The following is a 20,825-nucleotide window of genomic DNA, read 5'->3' on the forward strand; positions in this document are numbered from 1 at the left end:
GGGAGTGGAACCAGTGCTGTCTCGGCCAATAAGGGGCCACCAGGATGACTGACGCCCCGTCCCTCCGGATCTTGCTGAGGACCCGTACCAGCAGCGGGAACGGAGGAAAGGCATAACACAGGGGACCCGACCAATTTAACTGAAACGCGTCCCCACTTGATCCTGGGCCTACTCCTCCTCTGGAACAGTAAGCTAGAGACTTGCGATTTTCTACTGTCACAAACAGGTCCAGTTCTGGAGTCCCCCACTCCGAAAAGATAGGGGCGAGATACTCGTCTCGGAGGGACCATTCGTGGTTCTCTCTGTGGAGTCTGCTTAGGTGGTCCGCCATGGTGTTCTCCACCCCCGGGATGTGAACTGCGTGCAGCCACACTGCATGATCTATGGCCCACTTCCAGAGCCTCATCGCCTCTGTGCAGAGGGCTACAGACGCCGTGCCACCTTGCTTGTTGATATAAAACATCGCCGTCGTGTTGTCTGTCAGGACTTGGACGGACCTGTTCTGCACGACATCTGAAAAGGAGATCAGTGCATATAAAACTGCCCTCAATTCAAGAACATTAATATGTTCCTTACACTCAGACTCAGACCATAACCCATGGGCATAAGATCCTGCACAGTGTGCCCCCCAACCGAACAAGGAAGCATCCGAAGTAACCGACACATGAGTTCGATGAAAACCAAACTCCACCCCTTTAAAGAGATTAGTATCAGCCAACCACCATTCCAGAGAGGACACCACCCCCCTGGGAATGGATAGTCTCATGTTCTGAGAATCACGGCCTGGTGAAAACACCGAATTGAACCATAATTGAAGAGGCCGCATAAATAATCTGGCCAATGGAACCACCGCCGTTGTGGAGGCCATACAACCTAACAGCGTCTGAATAAAACGAACAGATTGAAAACGACACCTCTTAAGGGTCAAAATAAGCCTCTTGATCTTAGACGCACGATCCACAGGCAAAAAACCTGCGTTCTTAACCCCATCCAAGACCACACCTATAAATTGAATGGAGCGCACAGGGGTCAATTTCGATTTCTTCTGATTAACAAAAAGCCCCAAACGCAGACATAAGTCCAACGTGAGAGACACTTGGTCAGACACGGCCTGAGCAGAGTCACCAACCAATAGCCAATCATCTAGATACGGAAAAATTTGGCAGCCCTGGAGGCGTAAATGGGCCACCACCACTGCCATGCATTTAGTAAACACTCTAGGAGCAGTGGCCAGTCCAAAGGGTAAGACATTGTACTGAAAGACCCGGTGGCCATAGACAAAACGTAAAAATTTTCTGTGGTCAGGGAAAATAGAAATATGAAAGTATGCGTCCTTCAAATCCAGGACCGCAAACCAAGATTGCGGGGGCAATAAGGTCAACACCAGTTGTAAAGTAACCATCTTAAATTTACGGACTCGTATAAATTCGTTCAAGCCCCTGAGATCCAGGATAGGCCGTAGCCCCCCATCCTTCTTTTCTACCAGGAACAGGCTGGAATAGAATCCCAAACCAGCAGAGGCAACAGGAACCTCCTCTATAGCCCCCTTCTGCAGGAGGGCTGTAAGCTCCCCCAAAATCTCAGAACAAGGAGAGTCAGAAGAAAACACAGGGAGACGTAAACATGGTAAACCAATAAATTCAACTTTATAACCAAACTGGATAATAGACAGAACCCAAACATCAGAACAAATTGAAGACCATGCATTCAAGAAAGCACTCAGCCTGTCCCCAAACGTGGGGTCAGGTCCCTGTGATAGTCAGAATTGCTTATGCAATTGGTCCTGGTCCTTGGCCTGATGCTGCTGGGAGCCAGGCTTGGGACGTTGGCCCTGCCTCCGTCTAGGGAAGGTGGTCTGCGGGCTCTGGTAGCTCCTGCGAGGCTGGTAAGCATACCCTTGATAGGGCTGGTAGTGGTGCTGCCTGCCACGCTGAAAGGAACGATAATAGGGACGAGAAGACTACTGCGAAGTTTGGTCCAGAACTCCATACGAGCGGGCCGTCAGACGGTCGGTCCTCTTCTTAGAGAGGAATTCGTCAGTCTTTTCCGAAAACAGGGTGGTGCCCTCGAAAGGTAAGTCCTCAACCCTGTTCCTCGTCTCCACAGGAAGGGCAGTCGTGCGAAGCCAGGCATATCTGTGCAAAACAACGGACGACAGAAGCGACCTGGCTGAAGTATCCGCCATACTCCTACCAGCATTAATCTGGTGGCGGGATAAGCGGACCGCTTCCTCTTGTATAACCCGAAGTAAGGTGCGTTGGTCTTCGGAAACCTTTGGAAGAAAAGATGCCACCTTCTTCCATAAGAAGAGTTGGTATGCCGCCATCATCGCGGTATAATTTGCCACCTTGATGCCAAATGTCGCCGAAGTGTACAACTTCCTGCCAATGGCATCAATCTTTCTGCTGTCCTTATCGGACGGAGCTGACATAGAACCTTGGCGAGGCCGAGCTTGCATCTCCTCCGTTACAAGAGAAGACGGAGGAGGATGGACCGCCAGGAATGGATGAGCATCGTCCTTGGTCCTATAAAGGCTCTCAACCTTACGATTGGTGGCCATAGCAGACGCAGGACGAGACTGCAGCTTCTTCCAAAGGTCAGCAAAACCTTCTATCAGGGGAAAGGCAATCGAAGGTGTCGATCCAGAATAGAAATGTTGTAATATCTTGTCAGTGAACTTAGACTCAGTGGAAGTCACTTCAAGGTCCAAGGCTTTAGCCATTCTCTGGAGCAGTTCATTATAGGCCCGAAAGTCATCGGTAGGCGAAGCTTCATCAGATGGACCAATCTCTCTTTCAGGTGACTCCGACAAAGGAGAATCACTATAACGGGCACGGATCCGAGGAGACATCACCTCCGACTGGTGACGAGACGGATCATAACCAGTATCGGAACCGACACGAAACGAGGGAGACAAGGAAGCACCTCTGTAAAGCCGGTCAGAACAGTACGAGCTCTCTCTACTAAAGTAGCGAGGAACTGGATCGTCCCGACGCCGACTCTCCCTAGATCGGCTCCGATAGGACCGAGGTGAGCCCCGATGGTCAGAGCGACGGGTAGAACGACTCCGCCGACTCCTAGCCGAATGAACCGAGCCCGATTCATAAGAGGTCGATCGAGGCCGACCCGATGGTGTAGGGGGCTTCTCAAGAAGTATGACATCCTCCTCCTGAGTCTCCCGGTCTGGAGGAGGCTTAGACAACGGACGATCAGCCGCTGCAGCACCCTTCTCCACCTGAGCAATAGTGGGGTCGATCGGAACCGATGGGGTAGTCGTAATTAAGCTCTCCAAAACTGCCTTATTGTGTTTGTCGGAGCGCTTATGCTTTTTCTTTTTCTTCTCAGGACCGGAGCCCGCCTTCGATCTTACAATCGGGTCCGAAGTAGTCGGATTCGAAGGGGCCGAGGGAGCCGGAGGGGTTGACCTCGGAACCGAAGGGGTCGAACTTCTACGGACTCCATGAACGGGGGAAGCCCGAGCAGCCGAAGAGGTCGAAGGAGGTCGACTTCCAGAAGGTCTCGGAACCGAAACGATCGGTTCCGACGAACTCCGAACCAGGGCGACCCTCCTGGATCTTGACTCCGACCGGCTGGGAGACGGTTGAGAGTGAGGAGTCTTGGAACCCGGAGCCTCCGAAGGGGGACGAGACGGTGCAGACGGAGCAGATGAAGATTTCGGCGGGGGATCTTCGACAGACATCGCGCGCTGCCAGAGGGAGGCATGCAAACGATCCGCCCGCTCCGCCCTAGCCTTAGAGGTAAACACGCGGCAATGTTTGCACGCTTGAGTGTTGTGCGTTTCCCCAAGGCAGTATAAACACACGGAGTGACCATCCGACCTTGTCATCTTGCGATTGCAGGTCTCACAACGCTTGAACAAGGCCGTCTCAGACATCGCGAACGAAGAAAGCTATAAACCTCAACGATCGGCGGCGAAAGAGAAACTGAGGGTATGTGTGGGGCGCTCCGCCTCTTAGGAGCCGTTTCGGCGGGAAAGCGGCCGCGCATGCACGCTGAGAGGCGGGAGCGCCCCCTAGTGGCTTTGAGCTATAAAAATCTCCGGTATCGGCAGGCCTGCGCGTGCGCAGTCCCATGTGGGACTGCACAGGAAGACCGTAGATGAATCTATATTCTGCCCTGAGCTCCATGGAGGCAGGGCAGAAATAAAATGGATAGATGCAAATTAAAACCTACTAATTGCCTTTAATTACTGTGTCTCAATAAATGGAGGAAAATGGAGTATTTTTAATAAACATGTAATCTATTTCTGAGTATCTTCAATTTTGCAATGGACTATACTGCATACTGTTTAATTAACATGTTACATCATTTATTAATTTGCTGCACTTTTACCAAAAGGGTAGTCAAAGCAGTTTTTCTGGAGTGGGGGGGGGGAGGGAAAACACAAAAGCTGGAGAAGGGGAGGTGTCCTCTGGGGTCTAGGAAAAATGAGTGGCTAGTTGCTCCCTCTGGTCTCTTTGATGGCCTGACCTTTAGTAGAAATATTTTGCAGGACCTAGGTAAGGAACGACTGATGGTACTGACCTGTTCGTTTGAACTTTTAAAAAAGAGTTTGGTGACATCAAGATGTGGTCTGCTTCTATATTAAGAACCACTAATTTCTCAAATACCTAGAAAATAAAAATTAATTTTATCTCTTCATAAAATAAGTAGCAGCAACATATGCAAAATTAATTAGAAGATCCTGACAGCTTAAAGGAAAACAATAGGGACGTCCATCTGAAAATTTACTAATCAATTTCTGACCTGAAAAATGCTTATTTGTAAATATTATAAATGCTTAGAATCCCATCAAAACTATTTCTGAAAGGTGAGAGTTATTTGATTGGTGTTGGCTCAAAAACAGATTAATTACTGACATAAAGTAAGGATGGGGGGGAGACAGGCAAAGCAATGGAAAGACTTGTACAATACAAGTACAATTGCAGGGCTTTTTTCTGGGAAAGATGGTGGAACTCAGTGGTGGAACTCAGGACCGAACAATGACGTCACTTTGGGTCAGCTGGAACAAGGGGGGAGTTTTTTAAAGTTTAAATTGCCCTCAGCGAAAATGGTCACATGGCTGGTGGACTGCCCCCTGATCTCCAGACAGAGGGAAGTTTAGATTGCCCTCTATGCTGCTCAGCTAAACTTCCCTCTGTCTGGAGATCAGGGGGCGGGGCCACTGGCCCTGTGACCATTTTCAAGAGGTGCCGGAACTCCGTTCTTCCAGCTGAAAAAAGCCCTGTACAATTGTATTGCTGTCTGTCACATCTTCTCTACAGATCAACATTTGTTGAGAGAATATGAAACAATGCAGTGTGTGTACCTTGAAAATCAACCAATCTTTTACTGTATTATCTGAGAATTCAGTTGGGACTAGGGGTGTGCACCCAAAAAATATACAGGGTTTCCTACTTCGGGGTTTACCCGAAGCGAGAAAGAGTTTCAGAAAAAACTCTGAAATCTGAAGTGGCATGCCACTTTGGATTCGGGTTTCTAAGGCTTCAGTATGCTCCGTAAAGATTTGGAGCATACTGAAGTGACGGGGGAGGGGGGAAGCCACCCCCACCCTTAAACTCCCATCCCCACCCTTTAACCCCATCCTCCACCCCACTTACTTGGTCAGGCTCCAACCACCAATGCCGTGCTGGCCAGCTGGCCAACAGAGAAGGACTTCCCTGCCGCTGCCACAGCCGGTGTGGTTGGCTGGCAGAGAGAGCCTTCCCTGCTGCCACTGTAGCTGGCCGGCTGAGAAGGTCTTCCCTGCTGCCAGCACCCAGTGGGGATATAGGAGGGCCTCCTCCTCCAGCTGGTGCCAGGTAAGTGGGGGTGGGGAGGAAAGGGTGGGAATGGAAAAGTTTAAAGGGCCCTGCTGCTTGCTACAGGGCCCTTTAAATCTTAACCCCCGGGCCCCCTGAAGCATTATGAATGCTTCAGGAAGCTTTCCGAATCGGACCCGATTCGGGTATTTTACCCGAAGCGCACGCCCCTAGTTGGGACATAGGGAATAGTAGCAGTGTAATAAACAAATATTTCTGTACCACAGATTTTATATCAGCAGAATGCACTAGTACAGTGATTCTCAAACTTTACTAACTCAGGGACTCCCATTTTGATTTTATATGTTCCACGGTTGTGTCCCCCCAACACCCCTGCCTAAACACTCCCCCATCTCCATTACTGGAACCCACCACTTGCTAAACAGCCCCATGAGGGTCTCTTATCATCTTGAGCCTTCACAGAGTACAGTAAGAATATCAGCTACAGATTAAAAACAAGTTTAAACAAAATGTTTGTATATTCTACACCTGACCATATCAGGCCTCAGAGGGTAACTGACTATATTGGATATAATTCAGAAGGCTTGGCGAGAAGGACGACGGCTTAAAGTTCAGAGCCCATCCAATTGGGTGCCTTGCCCATCCAATTGGGGATGCACAAACAGAAGAGGCCAGACTCTTCTGCACCCTGCCAACTGCCCACGCTGTGACTGAAGCAAAAGGGCATGACCTGTGGCCATCCTTTGGTTCAATGTAAAATAAATAAACTTGGCCCTTTTATTATCCCATATGACAGTGTCAGCTCTCCTCATTCCCATGCCTGTGTGCAAAACTGAACTTTATGTATTCAATGAAAAACTTCCATCTCTCTCCATGGTGAAATCTTTTGCATTGGATACATAATGAATATCAGTTCAATTGTATACCTTAAGTAATGATGATGACTGTACTAAGACTGTACCTCCAAGGTGCCACACAGCCTATTAGCATTCTTAGGGCTAAGCTATTGGATCCCTACAAGTAACTAGCACTTTTTATGGCTTAAGTAATCTGGAAACAGTCCCTTCCCCTGAGGTTGTCTCCCTCCTCCCATTCCTAGAAAACTGAGAGGGTACATCTTTTATATTAGGTGGATGGGCAGAGGGAGTCATCCTCTGTCCTTACAAAGAACTCAAGGAACCCCAGCAGTCTAATAAAAAAATCCTCAAAAGGAAGTAAAGGGAGTATTTGCATATATGTAATTGCCAAAAATCATATGGATTGTGGGAAGTTTGTATGTCGCTAGGCCGTCAGCATAGTGGATTGGTGGGCTACTAAAATAATTGGGAACCACTACTAAACACTATTTCTGATAATGTGATATAGATAAACCTAGTGCATTGTTATAAATATTACACAATTATTTTGGACAAAATTTCTCAATGTTTCTTTTTCCTTCTTTATATTCTTATCATAAGAGTGACTTTTTGTATATTTGCTTTAAAGAGTATGGCATCACTATTATGACTATATGGCTGCTTTGTACAAAATGCACGTTGAGTTTTGGGTAGAGTTTCCTTTTTTGCCAATAATTAGCTAATTGTATTTATAGCCCGCCTATCTCATTGACACTCAAATTGTATTACACAGTATGGATAACAGCCCATGCAGAGATACATCTAATAAGCACAGTGTAGGTCAATAAATCAGTATGAGGAGACACTGAATGAGTAGCGTCCTAGGATTACTGAAATCTGAGTGAGTGCAGGGTATTAGGCATGACACAGTATGTGGATATAGTGAAGAAAAATGGTATGTGAGTTTTGAAGAGAAAGCAGAAGGAAAAAAGCAGGATGATAGCAAGCTTGCTTCTTCTGTTATTAAAAGCAAATCTTCCGGATACTAGTAGAATACAATATAATTTGGTAATTGCAGGCATTTCCAGCATGCAGCACAAAGTAAAAACACTTCTTGTAGCATAATTTGTGAACTTTTTTTAAAAGATGTTTTTAAAAAAACAAGGCAGAGTTAATGAAGTGTCCAATATAGTACTGATTGCCTTCGAAAGGTCACATGATATACTGAATAACTCCTCTCCAGTCTAAAAGCACTTTACAAACTCATGTCTCAAGCTATACTTAACTTATTCCTAAATTACGGCAACTGCTTGTCTCAAGTGTGCACCACACCATGCTAAAAGGAATTTGAAAAGAGCAAAATGTCCCACGTAGCACACTGAATAGTAATTTATGTTATGATGACCATTTCACTTTGCTGAGTTTGGGAACACAGTTACTTAAAGTCTGTGAAGATAACTAGTCTTCTGCTGTTCATTAAAGAATTTATCATTTTAAAAATAACTATTCTGCTCAATTGCTTTGCAATTTCAAGGCCCTAAAATTAAGTATTTGTATCCAGATCGTTGCTAACATGGAATATATGATCATGAAACTTCCAGCCCCTAGCTCTATTACCTACTGTAAGAAGACCTCTAGAGATGTATAAATATCATGACCTAAAAATGCCATTTAAAAGTGGCCATTATGAAATATCAGTGGCTTAAATGTAGTCACCTATGATTTTAAAATGTGAATACAATGGCGGTTCTCTGAATGTAAGGTGTAATCCAGGCTTACTTGATTAACCCTTTAGCCTATACATACATTGACTCCTACTTTTTCTTTGCTTCGAAATTTATTGGTTAGCGTCAAATAAAGTACCTGACATAAGCAGATGCAACTGAAATTTAAAAAATTAGGTTGTAGCTGCCTTGATAGTCTCTGCTTCATTCCTGTTTTTATTTCTAAGCACTTGTGCGCTTTAGTATATTGATCAAGATTTGTGTTTATTATAGTAAAACTGCAACCTTCCTTTGGCTTATGCTAACGTTTCCATACATATTTTAAAGGGACCTATTTTTCTACTCAAAGGCAAATATACTTATATATATTTATAATTTTAATACACATGAGGGAAACTCTAACTACAAGTCAGTTGAGTATTACAGTTTTACAAAATTCAAGTTAACCCTGAGATATGTTAGTTGTCTTTGACTGAGCTTATCCAGATCAAATTTACACTTGTAACGAACTTAGATTATTCAATTTATGTAAAAACTTCATTTGCACTGTAATTAATTTCATTCTCATGCTAAGCGCCCTTCTTTCAATGCCAGATCCCATGATACCAATGGTACTTGCACTATAGTTAACATGTTAAAATTGACGTTCTCGAGCAGCTGTTAACTAGGAATAGGTGAGCCAGAGAGCCTTGAAATAAATGCTAAATCCCAAACTAATACATACAAACTACAAAACATACAACTATAAAAAAAGTTATTCAGAAAAATGTTAAGACATACAGTGGAAATCTGAAGTATTTGGCCAAAAGGGGGTTCCCAGCTCTTTTCAGAAGACCACAGAATTGGCTAGCATAGATAACTCATTTAATACCTGTATTTGAATTTCATCTGACAATTCTCTTGCCATGTGGGAAAATTGTTCTGCTGAAGGATTGAGGGCTTTCACAATAACCTTCAAGCCTGTTCTTCCTTTTCCCTTACTGTAAACATCCATGGCAAAGTTATATGGAGCTGAAAGCTGAAGAGAAGCCTGAAAGAGAAAATATAAGCCAGGACAATAAAGGACTTCCACTGCATAATTTTGGAGCTCACATCCCACTCCCAGTCCTTTAGATCCAGATTCGTCAGGTCCACCAACAGCATTTACTATCACCAGAAAACACTGTCAATTCTTAAAGAGCCGCTAGGTTTGTTTTCAATTTCCCTTCTCCACTGTAATTCAGCAATAAACATAAAGGTAGTGCAAGCATCAAGTCATTACTGACCCAAGGGGGGACATCACATCACGACGTTTTCTTGGCAGACTTTTTACCAGGTGGTTTGCCATTGCCTTCCCCAGTCATCTACACTTTACCCCCAGGAAACTGGGTACTCATTTTACCGACCTTGGAAGGATGGAAGGCTGAGTCAACCTTGAGCTGGTTACCTGAACCGAGCTTCCGCCAGGATCGAACTCAGGTCGTGAGCAGAGCTTGGGCTGCAGTACTGCAGCTTACCACTCTACGCCACGGGGCTCCTGTTCAGCAATACTGTGAGACTTAAAAAGGATTCCAAAGAGTATTCAGCAGGTGCAGCAAATCTTGTTTATTATCAAGCCAGTGGTGGCTGGATGTCCCCAGACAGTCCTAAGCTCATGCTAGCTCCAAAAGACTTCTACTTTGGCATTCAAACATATATTTTTTCATCTTCATCTTGCATGCCATCAGAAGCACAAGGCAGAATGGGAAGGAGCACTGACAAGAGAAACAGCCAATCTTCTGCCAGCATGATGAGATGATAGGCAAGAAAGACAGGCAATAATTACATCTGAAACATTAGATCTAAGTCAATACAGCCCTGAGTAAATGATAAAAAGAACTTCTTTCTAATCTTACTTTTCCAGACTCTGTTCGTTGAAAAATTTCACAAAATAAATCACAATATGTAAATTATGAATTCACCTCACTGTGTCTTGCCTTTACATCCAAAATATCCCTTTTAGTGACAGACCAATGAAAAGTTAATCCAGGTATTGCATTTCCAAATGAAAAAGGAGTTTGATTACTGGTGATGCCCATCACATATACTGGCATCTGGAAGAAGAGAAAAAGAAACTTGACTATTTCATTTCTTTCTTTGAATAACAATACATCAGAGTCACAGGCATGAAAGAAATTAATAAATGACATTAATAAATTACACCTGTTCACTAATAATTACATTATGTCACCAAGGTATTTGACCAATATGTGATAACCAAAAGAATCCACAACAACTGTAATTCCACTAACCTGAGTGCCAGTTTTCATTCGTGTAATAGGTGCATGGATTCTAACAGCGTGAAGTTGAATTACTTCAATTTCAACTACAGCCTAACAGGAAGACACAAACCAAGAGCTGCCTGTTAATTCTAGTATCATTTAAATTAATTGTTTTACACACAGAATTGTCAGTAATTCTCTGCTAACTTAAGGATACCTGAACAATGCCTATTTGCTCATTCAATCGAACATCTGGTCTACTTCCCACCTAGGACTCTGAGCGGGTTACAAATTAAACATGGAATCTACTAAAATGAGAAGAAAGCAAAATATTACACTAAAATGTTACATTAAGTCAACTGTACCTACTAAATCCAGAAATATATACAAGTTTCAGCATCTATGTACAACTAATTGTACGGTTTAAGGAAGGAATTAAATCTGTATAGTATAAAATTCAATTAGATACTTTTATTGTGCATCATATTATTTTAAGGTCTTCTTAATCGTTAAGTTTGCAGACAAACTGGTTTAAAATATATATGTCAACTCAATGAATAAAATAAAAGATGTAAGACAAATAGAAACAACACTACATCAATGGCTGATCAGTTAGCTGAAGTGTCCATAAATGATGTATCAGAATCTATCCAAGGAGAGCCATACATCGTCAGAATAGGATTTATATTCTACCTTATTAGGAAGGTGGGATGTCAAATTCTGGAGCTCAGGTTTGTGAGGACATTTTATTTACTGCTTACTATTAAAAATGTATTTCTGAGACCATACATGGGCAGATGGAGAAGAAGATAATGCAGATGGACTCTTAAATTTAAACCAATGTAGAATTTATAATCAAGTGCTGAACTTGGTTCAAATCCTAGTATAGCTATAAACTAACTGAATGATCTTGTTCCAAGTGCTTATTACTCAACCTTTCTTTCCCATTTGAGAGAGGAATAAATATGACATATTGTACAGGCTTGTTCTAGAGTTGAAGGAAATATAGACTGTAAATCCCTATGAATATCATTTTATAAAATAACACAGTAGCTCATATTTTTTAAAAATAAGGGTGCACAACATACTATGGGTATAGTTTATAACACAGACCACTATAATAATAATATTGCATTGTGGCATTGTGCATATAAGTGAGTGGCATCAATGAAAAGAGAAAAAACAAGTGTGTTCCTTAGGATAAATAAAGGAGAAAAAAGGCCACAAGACCGGAAAAAAGGGTATTTTATGTTAGTAATAAATAATATCACTCTCCTTATGTTCAGTACTATCATCTTCCTTTTGTTCCTCCTCTGTGTTTTGCTCTATGACATTTAATACTTCATCCTAGGAGACAGGAAGACAGAGCTCTTTCCTGTTTATTGTACAGCCAGCAATTCCACATTAGACTGCTGTGGAGTCTAATCTACAGAATAGGAGTTTGACCATCATCTGGAGAAGTAGGGCTGTGTGTTTTTCTTACAATTTAAACACTCATTATTCCATCTACATTTGATGCATTTCAGTAAGCCCAGAACTTTAACTGAGGAGGGGAGAAAACACAAGGCTGCTATATATATTTCTACAGACCTGGAAAAAACCATGTCTGCACATGTGCAGGTATAACCTGCCAAAAGAGCATCTGGTGACATCTCAGGTGGCTCTAGCAATCCAAAAAGGCATCCAGTAACTGAAGGGGTAAGTAGGGAATGGAAATGGTAGTGGGGAGAGGTGGGGGCAGTGATAGCAGGAGGAGAACAGGGACGTGGAAAGGTGGTGAAGTAGAGGCAGTAGGCATGAAGAAGCATGGATATGTGAGGCCAACAAGACAGACAGGAAGATGTAGGGAAAGACTGAGAAGGAGAACTAGGGGTACTGAAAACTGGAGTGGAAGAAAGAAAAGCAAGCGATGAGGAGTAGGAGGTAGAAGGGAAGGCTGGTGAAGAGAAGAAATTCTCATCCCCCAGAGAGCCTGCTCTTGTAACTTGGGTTCACTGCACTTTCTTTCACCTTCCCCTACAGCTTCTACTTTGCCATACTTCTCTTTCTTCTTCCCATAAATAGTTTTGGTATAGTATTTATTTTTAAAATTCTAAAATTCCCAAGAGAAAATTTCACTGATTCATATCAATGATGGTACATAAATTCTAGTCTCGCTTTCTCTCCTAGCCCATATTTAGATAACAAAATATCAAGCCGTGATTTGCCATTTGCAGACATAGGATAAGGATGGGGTAAACTGAAGGGAAGAGCACACCGCTTTAGCATGCCCTAGGACTATATAAGCATTGAAGTTCCTCAGAGAAGTTTTGGTAACTGAAATAAAATAAAATACAAAAGATTGGGATTATTATTAACTTTAGTTATACCCTGCCTTTTCTCCCCAACGGGGACCTAAGCAGCTTGTTTCATTTTCCTCTTCTCCATTTATCTTCACAACAACCCTGTGAGCAGGGCTGGTGCCAGGGTTTCTGGCACCTGAGGCCAGATACCTGCGCAGACACCCGGACTGCGTGATGATGTCACTGCGCATGACATAATCACGCAGGGTGTGCCGCTGCAAGCTGGCCGCCCCATTGGCAGCAGGGACGGTGCGCAGGTGGCCTCCCAGCCCTCCCACTCAGTTGCCCCGCACCACCCCGGCCGCCTGCCATGCCTGGCTGGCCTGCATCTGTGTGCTAGCGGCGGCGATGGCAGCACGGGGCAACTGAGCGGGAGGGCTGGGAGGCTGCCTGCTCAGTTGCCCCACGCTGCCACCAGCTGTGGGCCAGGCATGGCAGGTGGCCAGAGCAGTGCGCATGCATCTCCCAGCCCTCCCACTCAGTTGCTCCATGCACCGCCCCGGCTGCCTGGCCTGCAGCTGCTGCACCTGGCCGGGAGCGCGAGCTGGCGGCGGTGGCAGCACGGGGCAGCTAAGCGGGAGGGCTGGGAGGCTGCAGCAGCTCAGCTGCAGGCCAGGCGCGGCAGGCAGCCAGGGCGGCAACTGGGCGGCTTCCCAGCCCTCCCGCTCAGCCGCCGGTGCTGCCACCGCCAGCTCTGTGGTGCACGCCCCCGCCCAGCACTCGAGGCGGCTGCCGGCACCACCTCCATGGACGTGCTGGCCCTGCCTGTCAGGCAGGTTAGACTGAAGAGTTCACTTAGTGAGCTTCCATGGCAGAGTGGGGATTTGAAACTGAGTTGCCCGGAAAAGGGCTTGTAGTGATGGAGATAGTTTGCAACAGTGCAGATTTCAGCTTTAAAAGGCCTAAATGCTCCAGTGAGCGTGCACAGTAGAATCAAGTTGTTACCCTGCTGTCAGGTCACCCTATTGAAGGTGGGGCTGTGGCTCAGTAGTAGAACATCTGCTTGGCATGCAAAAGGTTCCAGGTTCAATCCTCAGCATCTATAGTAGGTAGTAGGATCACGTAGTAGGTAATGTGAAAGACCCACTGCCATTTTGAGAAGACTATACTGCCCTTGATAGCCCAAGAGCCTGATTCAGCATAAGGCAGCTTCAAGTACTGGCACTTTGGGAACGACTATATTGTCGTATAGACTGGTGTACTGGGACATTTGGTCTCATATTCGTTTCCAGAATTACTGGTTATGCAACTGTTTATTTGAGAAGAATGTGGATTCTGGTTGCCTTGTATTTTTGACAAACTGGTACTAGTAACAGTATCTGTGTGTTAACTCTAGAAAGTACTGACTGTGATATATGTAATTGGAGTAATATTTTGTATATATATGATTGATTGCACCTTTGCACACTTACACTTGAGTAAATTGTTGGTATATTTTTGATATTTAAGAGGAGAACTTTTTTGCCTGGGACCTTACGTTTTCTCCTTTGAGTGCCTCTATTTGCTTACCAGGTTCAAGTATTCACCTATCCATTGTCGGCAGTAAATACAGGAACTGTATTTCTTATGTTTCCTAGCACTAATACGAATATATGTTCATAACAGTATCTTAAGTGTTGTGTTTACAATGCTTCTGGCGTTCCCCTTTCCTGCTATCTTCACTTGGGTAACAAGTTTGGCAATGGAAAGTGTTAGACATGAGGCTGGTAGCAGAAAGAGCTGGGAGTAAAATCTGTCCCATTTTTGACTTGTTCATTCAAAAGGGGACCAGAAGATCCAAGCTGCAGGAATTTGCAGATCCTCACATTAATTTGTTTCAAGTACAGTATAACTTGTTATGCTTCTTAACAGGGAATGTTTTCTGTATTACAAAGAACAGCATGTTTCTCATGTTTCTTAGACACTTTCTTTGTTTGTACCTTTGTGCCCTGGCCTGTATAAGCCCGGGCTTAGCCCAATCTTGATAGATCTCAGAAGCTAAGCAGGGTCAGCCCTGGTTAGCACTTGGAAGACCACAAAGGAATGCTAGGGTTGTTACACAGAAGCAGGTAATGGCAAACCACCTCTGAATGTCTCTTGCCTTGAAAACCCTACAGCGTTGCTGCAAGTTATCTGTGTCTTAATGGCAAAAAATATTACTATTATAAATGTACTAATCCTAAACATAATATATGTAAGTTATACAGAACTTCTCTTTTGCAATGCAATAAATAGTATTTACTTCTAATGATTCTTAATTTTAAAAATTAATAAAATAAGATAAAACTTACTTTAGGCTTATAAGATATGTATGTACTGAAATATTACCTGGGATACCACAACCACTTTGCCAGTCTCTGCATCAACAGCTTGAACCATTCCTGTTACAGTACTGTTGCCAATCGCCACTCCTGTTACAAGGCCACTGCTATTCACAGAGGCAATTTTGGTGTCTCTCACTGAGAAGATAATGTTGGACTGAGGCTGGGGACCTCCTTCAGAAATAAGCTGTGTTCAGTTATTTTAAAAAGCAAATTTAAGAGGCAAATTAATTTCTTTCAGTCATCAATGACATAAAATACATCCTAGCTTCCCTTCAGCGAATGGATTTCTTGGTAGTTCTGTTCTGGATGCCCCTGGTCAGGCCTGATTCAGATATAGGATTAGGTGCGCACTTAAAAAGCCCTAAGCATGTAGTTAGCTTTCCTGTATCAAATGATTTAACTCCTGGCAAGAGGCACACCACAAATAATGTTTTAGGTTCATTACCAGGTATACTACACAAGTAATACTATTACAAAATCTCTGCTTCTATTTGAAGCCTTTATTATTAAAACATGATTATTCTGTATTCTTTATATTAGCTCAATCAACAGAAAATTCATTAGAACTACAGAGATCATTAAAGAAGAACAATCACGAGTCCATGAAAGTATCTTACCCAAACATAAACAGGTAACAGGCAAAGAACCCCTTCTAGGAAGAAGTTCTCGATCAATTCAGCTTCTCTTATTCATAGAGTTTCAGAACCATCTCCTAACAATACCTCACTGTCAAGCTTCAAAAGGGCTCGCGTTCTTGACTAATTATATCACATGAAACACTAGAAAAGGTTTATCTATTTGAAACATCTTCTCAAAGTATATAAAATTGTTAGTTCATTCTTCTGCATTTTATCTTAATAAAGTGTGTAAAATTAGTGATTACAAGTTTCTCATACCTATGAATATATTTTGGCCCTCAACCAATATACCCATCCTTGAATAATATCTCCAGGTCTGTCAAGTTAGACATTCCTGTCATTCTCAGATGCTCTCTGCACCTGGGCCTCAAAATATAGTATCTTCTATTACTTTCTTGGTCAAATACAGCAACAGTGCCCCAATATTTCTAGCTATATCCGTAACAGTTTTTCTCTTACAATAAATGATAAAGAATTAGTTAGAAACTAAATGCTTGCCCTGATAAAATGTTTTTCATTGTTTCTCAAGCTTGGATTTCTAAAGTTCCAAAGCTGGTGACTACAAGGAGCAATTCCCTATATTCACTTACTGGTTGTAGAGAGTGCTCTCAAGTCAGAGTTGACTTATGGTGACCCCTGCTGGGGTTTTCATGGCAACAGACTATAGTTTTACATAAATGGTACCACCTGGAAGCTGCTTGCCACTGTGTGTGCAGTTCATGACAGGAAACAGGTCGTGAGTGACATCATTCAGAGAATAATTCCTATCTATTACTTCATTGTAATAGTTTACTAGACAACAACTAGTCTGGCATAATAATATTAAAAATAACTCACTTGAATCGCTGCACCTTTAAGTAATGTGACTTTTTTTGGTATCAGTCTAAAAGGAGGGAAAACCTGGAAATCAAAGAAAACATTAATTAAAAAAAATAAAATCCAATTTTTCAGGTTGAGTAAACCATTAGAGAGAGAGCAGAACATGGCTCAGCACTTCTTCATCATGCCTGAACTCATACCTAACTAAGGAGTTCCTTCTTCCAGATTTCACTGCTTTAAAACTATAAACAAATTTGAGAACACTTGTGTTGAAAAGTAGTAAAACCCAAACATTGTCATCTCGGTTTTAGTTCTTGTTCTACTTGTCCAAATTTCTGAGTGCTTCTTCTGCTGTACGGCTCTTCTCGCAGGTATTCTCTTCTCCATCTGCTATACGTGTAATGCTATGTGTATTGAATATTCTGGTCACAGCCCCCTGTCACTTTCTACATACTTCAGATTCTGACCCTTGGCTTACTGATTCTGCTTCTTTCACTACTCCTTGGGCAGATGTCTTCTCTTTTCAGTCTCCCTACACCCCAATCCTTTCCTTTCTCTAATGTGCAATTTCATAGGGTTGTCAACTCTTTCTTCATGTGGTCTGCCAATTCCACCATCTGCCTTCCTTTTCTTTCTCTTTTTGACCTTCCTGATTCTACACAGTTACACTTCAAAGCATCAACATTTTCGCTGAAGGATCCCTTAGAATTTTCACTGTCTCTCCTTCTTTCCCGAGCAACTCCCAGTATTTTTGTGCTCCTTCTTCATCTTTATCATTTTTCTATCAAATCCTGCCCCTCTCCCTTTACTTTGTGTTACCTCTTTGTTCTGCACACTATTACTACTAAATGATTAATAATATATTCCCAGGCTGCAGTAAAATAAGCACCTAAAAAAATCCACCAGGCATATTTTTGCTTGATAATACTTTCACAATTTTTGAAAAATGCTATTTTCAAATATCTTAATTATTTTGAGAGGTTAGCTATTTCAGAATACAAACAGCCCCACTGTTGTAAGCAATCTGATTAACAATGAAAATGTTTACTTCAATCTGCTGTGGAGCTGAATTGATTGTCTCTCCATCTTTGTCAGTGACAACTGCAGTAAGACTGGTTTGACCTATTGCCACGCCACGAACTAGAAAAGCAGCAGTGTATTCATCAGGAGCTTCGCTGAGAAGGCTGCAGTAAGAAAATACATTAATTAGACAAGTTGGTTTATGTAAAGAGAGACAGAGAGAGAGAGCGCAAGCAGGGGTATAGTCTTTCTTATTTCTGAACTTTTCTAATGTTTATTTCCTAAGTAGCACAATATACCACAGCCTCATTTTAAAAGCAAAATGGCCCAGATACTGGCTGAACCTTGTTGCTTTTATTAAGAATGAGGCATTGGTATTACAGTCAGTGGTACCATCAAGTATGACAAATTCTTATATGCTTAAAAGTTTTAGCAGTATCAGATGAAGAAAAAAATTATGAATTTGTCTTTCTTTTCAAAAAGAGCAATAAAGTTGTTTTGATTCCATCAGATATAGTCATGGCAAGTTGCTTGAATTACTTTTGTTTCCTAGAATTTAATAGTTCAGACCCTAACTGAGTGAATTAAGAGATACTTATGGCTCAGGCTAAATTGTTTTACTGAACTAGAAATTTATCCAAAGGTTTGTTAACTCTTCAAATCAAATATCTTTTACCTAGATCAGCTACAGAGAAAGTTCAGGGATGTAGCCAGGGCAAAAAAGCTCAGCAATTCTAAGTGTGTCTGGAGGGAGAATCCAAGGCAGACTCACTACAAAAGATATTTGGTTTTTTAAAATGTGTGCAGTAAAAAAAAAGTGATGGCAGCGGTAGGGAAATACTCTTCAGCCTTGCCTTTCTGGCAACTTCCTTGCCCCCAAACAGACATGGCATTTGTTCTTTTATTTTCTGATAAGTTGGCAATCCTACTTAAGCAGAATGGGGCCCCTATGAAGAAATGTCTGGCTTCTATGCTCCTTTTAGTATAGAAATTAGATGTGCTTAAAAGTGAATACAGACATTTTCAGTAGTTGGACCAAGGCTCCCTACTGAATAGTTATTCTCCCTCTGAATAGTTTTCGTTGGTAAATAATTAAGTTTGTATTTTGCCATTCCTTCCCTTATATAAATGATAGGCAATAATACGTTTTTATTGAGAATTACACTGCTTTTATTATTAGAGTGCTAGTGGCTTAGTGATATGTTTTACTGTTTAGCATTTTGATGTACTGGCTGTTTCAAGTTGTATGTTGCCTTGACTACTATTAATAGAAAGGAAAATATAAATAAATGCATTTTACTTAGGGTTGTCTGACTTAGCCATATAAATGACTGCAGATTTTTTAAAAAGCATCAGCTTTTAATAAAGCAATCTTTCAAACACATTATAATATTCTACTATTTTTATCTTCTGAATATATACTATTATTGCAATATACCTGCAGATTTTTCTCTGCCTAAATGAGAGTATAACAAAGAAAAATAGTACTTACTTCAAGGAAATAATCTGAGATGCTGCCTTTAGCTTTAAATCCATGAAGGTAAAGTATTTAACCAGAAAGTATTTCTTGGAAGCATCCAGTACTCTGACATATGCTTTAACTGTTTTGCCAATCTCTACCTGCAATGCATTATCAACATCCACATTTCTTCTGAAAATAATGTTTGCACACATTTCAATCCATGTACATTTTCTTAAATTTGTCTGGTATCAGTTTAAAGTACACATTTCTTTTTTTTTTTTTGAAAATTTTTTTTATTGGGTTAGAATCCATTATTTTTACATTACATTCAATTATCCCCAATTTTTCATTTCTAACCCCCTCCCTTTCCCCCCCTTTTATTGACTTCCAACAGCTTTCCAACCCCTTGTCCCTTTTCCCTTACTTCTATTTGATTCCTCTATCTAAAACAAATATATATTCTCCTTTATTCTAAGCAGTACATCCTTAACTATTTTTAATATTCTATACCCAAACTGTAAGTCCTTATTTCCATCTTGGATAAACAATTTATCCCAATTTCTATAATTCAAATATTTCTATAAACCATAAACCATGTAAATCATACATTCATTTAAGTCAAACAATTTAACTTATGCTCCATATATTGCTGTCTTCTTATAATAATTCAATATAATTCAATATAACTCTCATCATATAGTCAATCAATTTGACTCATCTTTATCCTTAGACATTCAGTTTGGTGCATTATACAGATCTTACCAAAGAAAGAAAATATTATTGGTTACTCAATCCTTATATTTAATCCTTATAGTTAATTATTTTCTATCAATGTTCTATTTGTTAGCCTTCATATATCTATATATATATCCATCTATTAATCTAACTGCTTATAGATTCGCTTTTATCTCTTCTCCCCCCCGGTAAGGTCACCCTCCTCTGCACTTTATTATACATCAGTAGTTCTCAAACTGCCACAGTTTTCCTCCCACCTCCCATTTCTTCTCCAAATATTGTTTCAGCTTCTCCCAATCTGTGTTAAACTGCCCTGAGTCCAGATTTCTCAGTTTTCTTGTCATCTTGTCCATTTCAGCCATATACAGCAATTTGTAAATCCAATCTTCAATGGTTGGCACTTCTTGTACTTTCCATTTTTGCGCATACAAAAGTCTAGCCGCTGCCGTCATATAAAATATCAATGTCCTATGATGGGCTGGAATTCCCTCCATTCCCAAGTTTAGTAGCAGGAGTTCTGGGTTCTTATTAATTTGAAATTGTAAAATTTCACTCATTTCCCTTATTATTTCCCCCCAGTACTGCCTAGCTACCTCACACGACCACCACATATGATAGAGGGAGCCCTCATGCTTCCTACATTTCCATAAAGTACACATTTCTTTAGCTACTGTCATTGATACATTCCATACAACTGCAGTTGCAATACTTTGCCAATTTATTTTTAAAAAAAAATTGACAGAGGATTTCACAATGAATTACCTTAGTGCCTTTATTTATTTATTTATTTATTTATTTATTTATTTATTTATTTATTTATTTGTTATTTATACCACCATTCTCCAAGGAACTCACTTAGTCCCTTCCTACCATTTTTCCGCACAACAATCCTGTATGCAGGATACGATGAGCGGCAGGCCCAA

General features: G+C 41.7%; 1 protein-coding gene across 1 annotated transcript in view; it reads right to left on the reverse strand.

Annotated features, from left to right (window-relative positions):
• NUP210 (nucleoporin 210) overlaps nt 1-20,825 on the reverse strand; it is a 155,813-nt gene that overhangs the window by 36,978 nt on the left and 98,010 nt on the right. The window contains exons 22-29 of the mRNA XM_054977076.1: nt 19,198-19,325; nt 17,734-17,869; nt 16,704-16,766; nt 15,233-15,412; nt 10,614-10,694; nt 10,284-10,415; nt 9,215-9,373; nt 4,546-4,631 (exon numbers count right to left, since the gene is read on the reverse strand). Of these exons, the coding sequence (XP_054833051.1) occupies nt 4,546-4,631; nt 9,215-9,373; nt 10,284-10,415; nt 10,614-10,694; nt 15,233-15,412; nt 16,704-16,766; nt 17,734-17,869; nt 19,198-19,325 (965 nt within the window). The remainder of the gene's footprint in view (nt 1-4,545; nt 4,632-9,214; nt 9,374-10,283; nt 10,416-10,613; nt 10,695-15,232; nt 15,413-16,703; nt 16,767-17,733; nt 17,870-19,197; nt 19,326-20,825) is intronic.

Source organism: Eublepharis macularius, chromosome 4 (assembly GCF_028583425.1).
Source record: "Eublepharis macularius isolate TG4126 chromosome 4, MPM_Emac_v1.0, whole genome shotgun sequence".
In the NCBI taxonomy this organism is placed as follows: domain Eukaryota; kingdom Metazoa; phylum Chordata; class Lepidosauria; order Squamata; family Eublepharidae; genus Eublepharis; species Eublepharis macularius.